We start from the raw sequence: 14428 nt of genomic DNA on the forward strand, positions 1-14428 counted from the left end.
CCAGGCTACCTCCTGAATTCATCCCTGTTCATCACAAGTTTGGGAATAATGATGGGTGTCTTGTGTGAGCTTTCTAGCCTTTCAGAGCCCTTGCAAGAAAAGACTGTAGCCCTACCGAAGGTAAACAAACTCATATACAGAACAATCGAGGTGTTTAAGGCCCACAAAGAGAGAGGAGACATATACTGGAGAGAAGTACAGAGAGCCATAAAAGAGAAACATTTTAAAGGAGTTCCCTTGAAAATGAGTGGCAGTAAAAACAACGCTTCGGAAATTAACAAAGGACAGTTCCATGAGAATGTAATTACAGACTTGAACAGAAGGTACCTGACTGAGAAGGACACTGTACTCCGAAATGATGAAAATTATTTACCCTGAGTACTGGCCGGAAAATATTAATGTCGATTATGGAGAATAAAACTTGAAAGAATTGTGTGAATTGTTTTCTTTGTGTTTTCGAGAAACTATTCAAGCTTATCGTGACTTTAAGGATAGTGGAGGCAGGCAGGTCTTGGGGGGAATGAAGATACTAATGCAGTGTGTGCAAACGATACCAGTCAGCAATGCTGAGTGTGAGCGGGGTTTCAGTGTAATGAATAATGTTGTCACGCCAACTAGAAACGCGCTATTGGTTGAAAGTGTATCATTTTTAATGACAATAAATATTAATGGTCCGCTATTGTCACACTGGGATCCCCTCCCGTACGTTAAGCGCTGGATATCCCAAGGAAAAAACACCGCAAGTTGCAAGAAAAGACAGGAGGCAGAAGAAGACAAATCGAAGGAAGCTTTATGGAAACTATTGTGACTTAACTGCATCCATTGTCTTATAATATAAGTTCAGCTATTTTGAGATTATTATTCACATAAAAATTATGTGAAAATACTATATTGTCATGATATTTGTTTGATTTGTATTTGCACAATTTTTCGCAACTCTTTCATATGGAAGTGCCTGGAATTTAAGTTACAAGATTTGACTAAACCGTACACACACACACACACACACACACACACACACACACACACACACACATATATATATATATATATATATATATATATATATATATATATATATATATATATATATATATATATATATATATATATGTGTGTGTGTGTGTGTGTGTGTGTGTGTGTGTGTGTGATAGCCAGGAAGGGCCCCGGTACTTTTTCATCACGAATTTAAGCACTGACCATAGCTACTATGTGGCCCACTTTCCAAAACCTGAATATTTTATTCAGTTTTCACACGAATTTCATAAATCGAGGGGAAAATTTGTGGAGAGCGTTTAGAAGGGCCTTAAGTAAATACCAGAATTCTATGCTTAAGTATCGAGCCTTTTATAGTAAAACACTGGAAGGAAAATAATTCAACACGGAGACATTAGCGCTGATTTTGCATTCATATATTTTATCCACACCATGAGAAATCATCCAGATTTACTACACACCAAAGTTGTTCAACGTTCATGCTACACGTAGTCACAAAGGTGAGTTTAGGAGCTCAGTTTCGTTTGAGGAGCTCACAAAAAAAAAAAAAAAAAAAAAAAAGAAAACAAACTATCTTCAAATGTAATACATTTGTAGATTCATATGTAATTACAGTACTTCTGAAAAAAAAATCTTATCACTCGTTAATTTTGCCCTACACAAACACCGCTATGAATGACAGGATCTGTATGTGTGTAAGTTTCTCCATGATTCAATACAAAATTGCGTCCCCGGGCTGCAAGCGACGTGGTGTGGTTCTGTCTCTGGTTTGACACTAGGTTGCGTATCTAATGTACAGGGCTCGTAACTGAATTCCACAACTAGTTGGAGCTGCATTGATAGTTGATGCCGTCGAGTAAATGCTATTTTGGTGCTTCTATGTGAGTGTTTGTGTGCGTATGTGAATATTCGCCTAAAGTGTATAAGGGCCTCAATGTATAGAATTGGGCAGCTGATAACTCGTACGTGAATGATAGTAGAAACAATAGAAACAATAATCATTTAAATAGTTTTATCGCTTATCATTGTGGTACTCCCAGAACTGTGAACGACAGTGTAACTGATAGAATGACGGACTACTTTTTTACTGAGCTTGCTGATATGCATCTCATACATGGCGAGGCGAGAAGTAACAGCCGGGAGGCAAGGCGTCTGTATGAAGAACGGTTCCCGAATAGGAGATTACCGTCGCACGTCTTCTTCCAAACCATCGATCGCCGACTTCGGGACACAGGAACACTACAAAAACACCGAGAAGATGTAGGACGAAATCGAAGTGTGCCAACTGTTGCATTTGAGGAAATCATGCTGGAAGCATTTACGTCTCATCCTGAAACCAGCACGCGCTCCGTAGGTCAGGCGCTAAACACGTCATACGACTGTGTGGCAGGTTGTGCATGAGGGACGAATGCATCCTCTTAAGTTTCAAAAGGTTCATGATTTATCCCCTGCCGACTTTCAACCGCGTGTGAACTTCTGCCAGCGGTTTCTGCAGCGCACTATTGGTGAGCCAGACTTGCCAACAGTGATTTTATGGACGGACTAGTGTATATTCACTAGAGCAGGCGTACTAAACTGCCATAACAGTCATGTATGGGCTGAGGATAATCCTCACGCAATCCTTGTGCAGCAGCAGCAGCACAGGTTTGCTGTGAATGTCTGGTGTGGCATCATACATGACTACCTGATTGGACCGTACATCTTACCTAATCGTCTGATTGGTGGCAATTATCTTACCTTTTTGCGTGAGGTCTTACCTCTACTTCTCGAGGATGTACCCTTGGCATTGAGACAGCGGCTCTGGTTCCAACATGACGGCGCGCCTGCTCATTTTGACCAACGTGTACGGGAATTCCTACATGAAACTTTCGGTAGTCGATGGCTTGCTAGGGGTGGTCAAGTATTATGGCCACCTCGCTCGCCAGATCTCACACCCATGGACTTCTTTCTCTGAGGTGAAATGAAATGCATTGTCTATGAAACACCTGTGCAAACAGCCGAAGAACTCGTGGCTCGTATTTCGATTGCTGCGGTGCGAATTTGCGATACACCGGGAATATTTGGCCATAGCAGGCAGTCTGTTATTAACCGATGTCACTTGTGCAATGCTGCTCATGGAGGACAGTTTCAACACATGCTGAGTGTCTCGATGAATCTTTCTACGCATGCACACAGAACATTGAGAAGCACATGACATATTCTACATATGCATCTATAATATTTAGGGAGGTCGTTGTAGTTTGATGTAGGTTCATTTGAAACAACAGGTAGCTAGTACAATGCTGGTAGTGACGGTGCTAATACTAACACTAATACTAAATACTAAAACAATAATACATTAGTTTTATTCGTATTTCTCACCATCTCCTTCTCCTCCTCCTCCTCCTCCTCCTCCTTCTTCTTCTTCTTCTTCTTCTCATTATTATTATTATTATTATTATTATTATTATTATTATTATTATTATTATTATTATTAATATTAATAATACTAATAATAATAATAAATAAATGCTTATCGAATTGCCCTTTCACTCTCCATGCGCAAGATTCACACATTGAATCTTGGATGGCAGTTCAAACTTTTGCTGTGCCTCAGCATCTTGCCGTACTGTGTGAATCTCTTTATTCAGTTTTTCATTATTTTTGTTTGTATTCCAATTGTAGTAATCAGCTGCAGCTTGTCTTCTACGAGTACTATCACCGGAACAGGTTTCGGTTCCTCTCTCGTGAACGTTGCATTACCTCTCTATTAGCGCTTTTTAATTATACAACTGTCGACCCTATGTAGAGCGCTGTATGTCCCTACCCCACTGTCGGACTGCCCTTTCTGCTTTCTCGAAAACATGTTTTGAATAAACCTGTCGAAATTGTGCTTCTTTCCTGTGCGGTTATGCAATCACGCACTTCTCCCGCCATCTTGCATACGCATACACACTTCAGCTATTCGTTTCTGTATGCATGAACACTTCACATACATCCTCTCACCTCACTTTGCCCTCATAACGTCCGCGGCATGCTTCGCATCCTTTGGGGAATCCTTTGCGCTCGCCTTGTACACATCTAATCTTAGTATCTTTGGATAGTCCATGTTGAGAGTCTGTGTGGGCCGCTTAACACCGCCCTTCTATCTCTTGCCGTTTTGCCAGAATTAGCCTTCAAAGTTCATTTTCCCACCCTTTTGGACGTCCGTAACTCGGTTAGGAGACCGAGATGAACATTGTGTTACATAGACATTTTTACTTGTTTTTATCTGTAGAATCACCTCCCAAGCGTTGTAAACAACCTTTCTTTACACCTTGTATATATGTTTTTGATACAGGACTAATAGTGATATTATAAACGGAATACTTGACTTGAAGTAAATGTTTGGATTGAATTTGAATTTATCGTCCCGTTCTGCAGCGAGGCTATATGAAACGAAGACCTACAGCTTAACATATGATTTGAAGCTCATGATCTCCCGTCAGAAATTGAACCCGGATCTCTCACACCAAAGTCGCATATGCTGACCACATGACCACAAGGGAACTCTGAACTAGGTGTTAATATAACTTTTGATAAAGAGTTAGCTTGTGGCTAGGGTGGATTAATCCAACTGGAGGCCCGGGGCTCACTTCACCTAATTCATTTCTGTGGAGGTTCAGTAGGAAACTTAAGGGAAAATGTTTCATATTTTTGGTCATATTTTATTTTATAGTGATGATTATATCTTCATGATTCTTTTTAGATGTCACTAGGTAGTTGAGATTTTGATCAGAGCGGAGACCCCTGTACAGCTGGAGGCCCGCGGGTATAACCACCTAAGCCCCCTTAATCCGGCCCTGCTGTGGCTAAGCTAAAGCTACGTTAAATTATAAGTCTATATCCCATGTAAAATAATAAAGTATTGTACGTTCAGTTTCAAACAACAACAAATTTCTAATAAAATTTGGCACGTGTTTATAAATGTTTAATGGGACCATATTACTTGTTCGATTATATTCCCGCATACGAATGATTTATGTAGTAGATAACATTTGGAACACATTTGCACTCTTAATAGATAAGTCGAAAAAAAAGTCTATACAAAAGAGTGTAGTGTCATGCTTTTATTGATATTTGTATGCGTGACACTGTACAGTTTGCCCTAGAAAACCGCAATAATTATTGTGCAACGACCCACTATGTTACAAAATCGAATTGAAAATCGATTTTTCTCACCTCGCTGTGTCAGGTTCTTCGAGTATAGTAGATAAAAGCGGCATGGCTGCCAATGCAAGAAAAGAAATAATGACTGGAATGACAATTTGGAACTTTGTACTTATTTTAAGTGTACTAGAAACGAGTGTAAATACACATACATTTATGCAAGGCCATAGTCATGGTAAGTTTTTTCAAAAGGACCAAGTCGAAATGTTTATCATTGGAGAAAAAAATCAGCAGCGAAATTTGTATATTTTTAATATCGTAAAATGACATTAATTTATTGATCAGGTGTTCAAGTAATTTTAAAAGAATTCCTGATTAACAGTGTTTAAATTCTAGGTATAGTTACCTGTTATTATTAAAAAGAGTGTAAAAGAGCAGAAATTGTGTGAAAACTTCTAAAGTGCTACTAGTTCGGACAAATGGGATATCAATTTCATAATAATTTCCTTACGACAGTACTGTTGATCTGTCATATAGTATAGATAGTTTAATACAGTGTATCATTTAATAAATTGTATGAATTTGTGGTGAAGTTTGTAGTTTTTGTATTGAAAATTAAACTGCATACGAAATAGTCAACAATAATACTATCATATTCTAATTCGTGTATCACTTCTTGCCAAAGGAATTCACCGCATGTAACCTTCAAATTCAATATGGATTTATTTAACAAATTATAAATTCGTTGGGATCCGAAGGTGGTTATAGTTAAGGAGCCGTACTTCCCATTTAGGGAAGGACGAGAAACGCCATACTTTCAGGAATTATTCATTGACTATCTAGGATGTTAAAAAGTAGGTAATAGACTGAGTTCTTGCCCTTGTACTTAGGGTGTTTAGGTAGTGCAACAGTAAGATGTATCCTCGTGCACGGGAGATGAGAAGTAGCTGTTCTTAACTATTACCCCGAAGGTGACCATTTCGTGAATCAAATGACAAATGTTACTTAAAAAGATGAGCACTAAACCTTGCATCATATAACCTGCGACACTGAGTGTAAGGTGTAGTGTCTTTTTAAGAAGCATAGTTTACATGGATATTATTTAAAAATAAATTATTTAAATTTCGTGTGAATGAATTTCTATGCTATCCTAATTTAGGAGGGCATACATATATTCGTGAAATAGTAACTGAGCTTAACACGAAGTGCACTCTTACTGCCTTAGGAAGTGTTGCCTAAGGAAGGATTTACATAGGTGCAGATTAACTTTAGGACAGCTGACTAAAAACAACAACCTCCTGGACAGCTGAGTGTTAGGTGTCCACTATGAAGCACGAATGATCTCTAACGGAATCAGGACTAGAGGGCAACAGGGGCTCCTCACGTGAGTGCGTCCGTAAAGAGCAGGCGCGTCAGTGACGGTGGGTATAGACAACCAAAGGTAATGAAAGAACACGTGCCTTGCGTGTGGCATAACCGCGACATTCCTATGATCACTTTATAGCATCGCTTCATCATGTCTTCCGTACGGAGTTACTACGTGGTAAATAACGTACTTTGCATTTTATATTTGTCTTTGGGTTAAGTTCCAAAGTTGGGCGTCCGTTTCCAGCAAAATTTTAAAAAATTACAGGAAAGATATGGATAATTTGATCGTTTATGTGCTTGATTATTGTCGAAGTGTGTCGAAAAATCTGTTTATTTATTATATATAAGCGGTTATAAACATGGGACATTACGGCGAGCGAAGGGAACTACTTGGCGCAAGGTAACCGGACAGTTGCATTGTGGGGAAGAAACTAGTATTTATGTTGTCAACATGGCGAATGTACAGGGGCAATGAATAACAGTTTTAACATTTGTGAAGCAATACGTTGATACTGAGCAAAATCTTTTAAAAGTTTGTGAAGAGCACGGATTAATGAACCTAATAACAAATTGCAGAAAGTGTGGAAAGGAGATAACAACGAAAAAACGTGTCGAAAGCGGACGCCCAACTTCAGAATAAATGCCTTATCTTTATACACGTGAGAGGTAAGATCCCGGTATATTTTGTTACTTATAATCTTAATGTGAAATTAAGTAATATGCTTTTTCCCCATTTCTTCATAACTTCCGGCAGTTATTAACGAGATAAGAATTATCAATTGAACATTTAGTACTTAATAGAAACTGTACAGAAGTGGCACATAATTAAGCATTCTGAACGTGTAACGATTAAGGCAGTCATCCATGTGGTGGAATATTTACATTCGTCCAAAAATTCTGGTAAATTTTACAATACACGCTCTAGCTGCGCATCGATAAGTAGGACTATTTTAAAGAGTATAGTAGAATGGGTTAAGATAGAGTAAGGTAGGGATAAGTAGAATAAATCTTGGTTAACTTAGGGAAGATGGGATCCATTTTGTTAAAATTAATCAAATGTTATTTCTCCCAAAAATTCTTTCGGATAAACTTTCCAATTGCCGTTCCAGTTGGTATCTTTACGCAGACACGAGAAATTCAACTTTATTAATTGTAACAATATTAGTTCTCAGACTTCTTAATGCCAAGCTATTCCGACCCTACTCTACCCTAATCTACTATATCTTTCTTAATATGGTCTTAGCAATGTGTAGCTGGAGCGTGTATTTAAGGTTTTATGATTTAACTTATAGAACAAATTGGTTTTGGGGAAGAAGTGCAATGGTGCCTGCATTTTAATTAACTTGCATTCCAGTTTAGGTATCCACCCTTGAATTCATAAATTGTGACTTCCTTCTTCAGAAAATGGACTACTAGTGCCTTATAAATTCTTTCTTATTGGGGAGGGGGGGGGGAGAGATTATATTTATCGTTCAGAATCACTTTAAGAGGACTTAACCGTTATAAGACTCGTGTGGTGGTAAAGCTCTTACCTTTGTGTGTGGAGCTCCTGATTAGATCCCCGGCCAAGTAAGTTTGTGGTAGACAACATCATGTCCGTGGGTTTTCTCGGGGTACTCCCACTTCCTCATTCCACCAATTTTTTCTGCTTTAATCATCGTCTCCCTTAGCGTAAAGGGCATAACCGTAGGACGTTAAACCAAATTTTTCAGTTTCAAATTATTGATGTACTGAGCTCATGTGGTTCGGATTCCACGTTAATTAGTAGGTCCACGTCTCATATAGCTTCGCTGTTGAAATTGACGGTAAACTAAAATCAACTAAACGTATCTACAAGACGAAAAGGGGTGCTTTTTATTTGGATCTGGCTAAGGCTTTCGATTCCCTTCCACACCATCTTCTTATATACAAACTCAATTTTAGATTCAATTTACATGGCAGATTGCTTAGTCTCCTGGAAACCTATCTCAGTAATAGGATTTTATTCCCGTAACTTCTGGAGTTCCTCAAGACAGTGTTTTGGGTCCATTGCTATTCCTATTATACATGGACGATCTACCTTCTTTGTTCACAAACAGCTCTACCAATATTCTTCTATTCGCTGATGATTGCAAACTCTGCAGACAAGTTCAATCCGAGTACGATGCGCTTGCTCTTAGACATGATGCTTCAGATTTCTCTTAAAAACCTATAAAACACATTTCAAAATTGGTCGTAAGAACATATCCTGTCCGATTTCTTTTTTTTTCTTTTTAACCTATAATACACATTTCAAAATTGGTCGTAAGAACATAAATCCTGTCTCCTCTTTCAGAGATCTTGGTATTATCATTGACAGTAAGCTTACTTTTGCGGATCATATAAGCACAATATCTTGTACTGCTATGAGAAAACTGGGACTCCTTTATCGCTTCACTGACATAAAAAAAAATCCTAATTCCTTAAGCTTGTTCTATAAGTCATATGTTGCTCCCTACCTGCCCTACTCATTTTAAAAAAAAAATTAAATTCCGTAATGAATTTCTTTTTACCCATTGTATTCTACCGAGTACCTTACCTCCAAACACTTCCAAAAAATGACGTTTTAAAATCCCTCAATATCAAACCTCCCCTAGTGAGAAACAAAATTTCTGACCTAATATTTTTGCAAAAAAATGTAAATGGCCACATATCATGTCAACAGTTGTTAAGTCAGATCAATTTTCGCGTGCCCGCTAGAAGAACACGGTCTAGTGACCTCTTTTACACTCGAGCGGCGAGAGTTAATATTGTCCAAAGGTCCCTTCTGAACCGAATTGTCAGTACCTATAATCGGTTACCAGTTACTGTAGACGTTTTTTCAAGCGAGTATGCTCTCAGATCATCTATAAATAAACTATCTTTGTAATGTTGCCATTGTACTGTACTATCTTCATTTCAAATTGTTATTCTATTGTTATGTTACATAATTGTTAAAATGTTTCAGTGTAAAATGGCCTAGTGCTATATCTGAAACCTGTTATAAATAAATAAATAAATAAAAAAGGGGAGACATGTTACGTCCCATTTGCATTTTTCATGGGACATCGGACAACTTTCTAAAAAGGGAAAGTTTCGTTAAAGAGGGTTGTCTGGTTATCTGAGTCTACTTAGTGATTTGTACCATATAGCTTAAATCAGTAAAAATAAATATGTTATTATCTATGTGTGTGGTTTTTATGTAATACGTATTTTATTTTCTTGCAGCGTTTATACAAGCAAGTAACGAAGTTAGGTACCTTATGGATGGTGTTCCTGTCTCCATGCATAAGGTAAGATCAACAGTTCATGTATTTATTTACTAGCTGAAATGTCTTTCTCACACGAGTAGCATAGGTGTATGGAAAAGCTTTCACTCTTCCTCACCTTCTATGGCATTGGGTGCTGAATTTATACTTAAATTGCATGAATCCCGAAATCCATGGATTGGACACTAATACCTGTCGTTTTCTATTATTTTTATATGTCATTCTCTTCCCATGCTCACCCATTTTCACCTTCCATGAACTTAGACGGTATTGGAAGTGTCACTGTTTATATCAGTGACCTTGAAGACCATGGATTGGACATTAAAATCTGTCTTTTCGATAATTTTTTACATGTCAGCTCCTCTCCTTACCCCTTCAGCCCACTTGCCAAAAATGTGATAAGCTAGGTAAGAAGAACAGTGGTCACTTATGTACCAAAAATAATAAAAATCGGTGTAGCTGTCGGACGGTCTGAATATCTCTGACGAGGTTCGATTTCGGCCCATCATGCATTTTTTTTTTTCACTGTTTGTATGTTACTATATTTACATTTAACGGAAGAATTGTTGTGATATAAAATAGGTAATTTCCTCTATTTATCAGGGAAAGGAATATTTCGTTTTTGACTTAAGCGAAATGTGATTTAAGACCTTATATCTGAGTTTTGGATGAATGCAGATAGTTCGCTTTACTCGAGGATTGAACCGTTTTGGAAATCCAGTTCTTTTTATGAAGACATTTCTATTTCGTGTAACTGAAGGAAGGACTCGAAACGTAGTTCTAGGAACGACGTTTCTGGCCAATGTGTGATCTGTACTTCCACGTAACATGCATATACAGGGTGGTAAGAAACTATTTGAACAAACTTTGGGAGCTGATTCCTGACACCGAAACAAGCAAAAAAGTCCTCTAGAACTTTGGTCAGTGAGGGATAGTTTCGGGATCTCCTATAACCTGGCAAGTAATCTCTACGTTTCGTTGGAGAGTCCCTCACTCACATCTTGCGGAGGTTTGAAGCATACATTTTTCAATCGAGCAGGTATGACTTCGAGTGTCATGTTCTAAACCGCACTCTCTACGTTGCGTTGTTTTTGAATTACAGCCCTCTGAAGTTCATTTTTCCCACGCTTTCGGCACCTAATATCGCCAAAACTATCCCTCGCTGACCAAAGTTCCACGGGATTTTTTTTTTTTTTTTTTTTTTTTGCTTGTTTCGGTGTCAGGAATCAGCTCCCAAAGTTTGTTCAAATAGTTTCTTACCACCCAGTATTAAAAAAAATTAAATTCCTCGCTGGATGAGTGGCAAGTGCATGTGCTTTCGGTGTACCAAGTCCCAGGTTCAATTTTGGTAGGGCGTTGAGTGCACCAGTGGTTGTATCATAATTTAAAATGTAGGTCTCCTACATTGCATTTGCTATTGACAAAAGACATACAAATTCGAGTACAAAGAGTACAAATCAGAGTCCAGCTCTTGTATTATATATATCCTTCCTTCAATCCTTCCTTACGTTATCAGACCAAATAGTCGTAGAAAAAAAGTGGACTCCCATTTTTAATTTACAAGAGTCATCTAATCACAGCTGTAGATAAGTGTAATTATTGAGCTTTCGAAAGCAAACCTATTGCACTGTTAACCTTTCTTGATTTCATGAGTTCAGAAAAATTTATAATGGATGAATCTGGTTAATTTTTCACAAGTTAGGGAACTTTTCAATTGAGAATTTCGCATATATCGTGAAAATAATGTGTAATCTCGTCTTTCGAGGTACCCGGCCAACCTGTTCGTTTAGCATCGTCAGTGGTTTTCATACAACTAGTCCACGAGAATGTTCTCTGCAATTTACGAATTGCCCTGTTGTATTTCTCACCAAGATTTGTTGTAACGTTAGCATGGGCAAATTTTGAGCAAATTTTTGCACTCGATTTTTTTTTTTTTTTTTGTTGCTATAATTGCGACAGTTATATACTAATTTCTTGAATCAGGAAATCCCCCCCCCAAAAAAAAGGTACATGCTTTTTTTTTTTTTTTTTTTTTTTTTTTTTTTTGAAAATTAATGTTTATTTTATGACATTACTTTTATTTTAGGAAAGAAACTTACCAAGATGGTTGTCTGTGTATAAGAGCTCTTTTTTATTTGATTTTCTTTATTCAGAGCATAGAATAGTGCATTGTTCTCAGTCATTTCTAAAGATGTAAAAACATTCGCGTCCAGCAAGTCCCAGGCCTACGCCTTAAGTAGATAAGAGAGTAGTAAAAATAAGAACACGCCTCTTGATGACACGTAAATAAAAATAGTAATTTTAAAGTATTCAAGAATGTAGCTCTTGATAAAAATATCGCTGAGTTCAACAGAGTCGCTGTGCAGTATTAATCAAAACAACATGCATTAACTTCACTCATTAATTTTTTGCACAAAATCCGTGCTATTGTTTGTATTGTTAAAGTACATTGTATGTAAGTGATATTCTATTTGTGTACCCATAAGCTGCTGTAAGTATACATAATATATAGATCAGTTATATTAAATAGTTTATGTTAATTACAGTATAATGTATCTAAATTTAATTCCTACGCACGGTTTTCCTGTAATAACAATGCATATCTATGTGTATAAAATTACTTTTGAATCTTATTGCAATATCTTTATGATGCTCTCAAACTTCTATAATTGGTGCCTTATATCCTCATTTTTTTTTCATATTCTTCATACCCACATTCTGAATGACGTTTAAACAAAGGAAAAACGCTGTCAACCCTGCAGCCGTTAAATATTTTAGTAATTCTTTGGCCGGAATTTCTCCCAGTATTTGTATTCTACTATAAATTAAATTACTGACATGTTGAAGTAGTATCAATGTCCACAAAACACCGCCAAGTGTTGTACTTTGAGTACCTACCAAATGAATATCAGGAATTTTTCATTCTTATTTTTTGTCGTAACTGAATCATGTACAGGCAACGACAAAGTTCTTCCGTTTGATTAATATAAAGTCCAGAAAATTGAGAGTCTTGATACTCAATTTCATGTCTAGCTTCACTTGTCTTCATACTCAGAATGGTAGCTAGGTCTGTACAATATTTACACTTGCTAATTTTAATCCTGAATCATTTCTCACTGTCAGGAAAATGGTAACTCAGGTGACGTTTGTCAAGTTATTTTGAAAGTATTGACATGGTGTGAGTCTAACGTTCCTTTCAGCACCGAGGCTGTATGAAACGTTGAGCTAGAGCTTAAAGTGGAATCCAAACCACATAAGCTCTCACCGGGAATTAACCCGGATCTCCCGCGTAAAAGGCTTGTATGCTTATCCACACAGTCACGAGGGAGGTCAGTTGTACAGCGGTGGACACTTCTAAATGGTACACCTTAGCCGTAAATCTCCATATGGCTGTACCATTTAGAAGTGTCCACCGCTGTACAGTGTAAGGCTTTTTAAATGGCATTGAATAAGGTTCTTTTAGTGTCACCTTCAGTATTTAAGTTTCATCTAAATAGAAGTATAGTTTATTTTCTTGTTGCCTATTAAATTTTAAAGAAAATTAATTAATTATTATTTTTTCTAACGTTTCAGGAATTTTCCAGCACACCAGGTGTTAGGTAAGTTCGGAATTCACCCACTGTAATTTGCAAAATAATATATGTATGTAAAAGTAGATTTACCATTAAGAATGATTGTTTCCTGTGAAGATAAATACTGCAGTTCATGATTCAACAACGTCTTTAGTTTTAGTAATTATTTAAAGCGTATACTTATATATGTATATATATATATTGAAATACTTAACAGCAGACAGTAACAACAAATTACACTATGGATGTATTCGCTAAAACGTTTCATCAGATAAGCAGAGAAAAAAGTAGAAGAAAAGAAAGATTAGAAAATAAGTGTGAAAGCTAAGAAGCGCCCAGGCGGACGCCATGTTAGATGCAGGCTACTTGGACGCTTCACACTTTCCTTTCCTTCCTAGCCGGTGAAGCATTTTTGCAAGAGAAATCCTAGTGTACGTTTAAAATGTGATCATGTTTTTAGTATTATTCTCTATCCTTTCACACACACACACACACACACACACACACATATATATATATATATATATATATATATATATATATATATATATATATATATATATATATATATATACAGGGTGGGCCATTTTAATCAATCCACGGATATATCTGAAAAATGGTAAAACATAGAAGAAATGTTTGAAGTACACTTATATATTGCTAAGGGGGAAAACCAATTCCACCAAAAGTACCCCTCTCCACCCACCGTAAATGGGGGTAACGGGGGGTAACTTTGAAATGTCAAATGGGAACATGGGTCGAGTAATACCTCGTTCGAAAGGTCTTGGAAAACTAAGTAACGCTGTATCAAAAGATGTTTCATATGAAGCACCAGTTTCAAATGGCCGTCATGATATAGTTCGGAAACTCCAGTACTTGTAGTATGAAAACTTGTAGTATGTAAATGAATGGAACAAAATTGAAATACGTAAATATCATAGAGCATATCGAATGATGTGATCTCTGTGATCCCAGCGGCTTCCGTGAAGGGGTCTTGTGGGCTAACTTCAAAATTTCAATGTCCGACCGGACAACGGTTCGGGTGTACGCTTGACCTACCCAATACTGTTTGGAAGGTAGACTTCATGGATAGAGAAT

General features: G+C 37.2%; 1 protein-coding gene across 2 annotated transcripts in view; it reads left to right on the forward strand.

Annotated features, from left to right (window-relative positions):
* The first annotated feature begins 5107 nt into the window (after positions 1-5107).
* Tmem131 (Transmembrane protein 131) overlaps positions 5108-14428 on the forward strand; it is a 159893-nt gene continuing 150572 nt past the window's right edge. The window contains exons 1-3 of one of the 2 annotated variants that reach the window (XM_081739196.1): positions 5108-5359; positions 9718-9782; positions 13332-13357. In XM_081739196.1, coding sequence (XP_081595322.1) covers positions 5239-5359; positions 9718-9782; positions 13332-13357 — 212 coding nt within the window. In that variant the 5' untranslated portion in view covers positions 5108-5238. The remainder of the gene's footprint in view (positions 5360-9717; positions 9783-13331; positions 13358-14428) is intronic. The other variant, XM_081739195.1, reaches the window with a different exon arrangement.

This window comes from Thermobia domestica, chromosome 14 (genome assembly GCF_964235325.1).
Source record: "Thermobia domestica chromosome 14, izTheDome1.hap1.1, whole genome shotgun sequence".
Classification (NCBI taxonomy): domain Eukaryota; kingdom Metazoa; phylum Arthropoda; class Insecta; order Zygentoma; family Lepismatidae; genus Thermobia; species Thermobia domestica.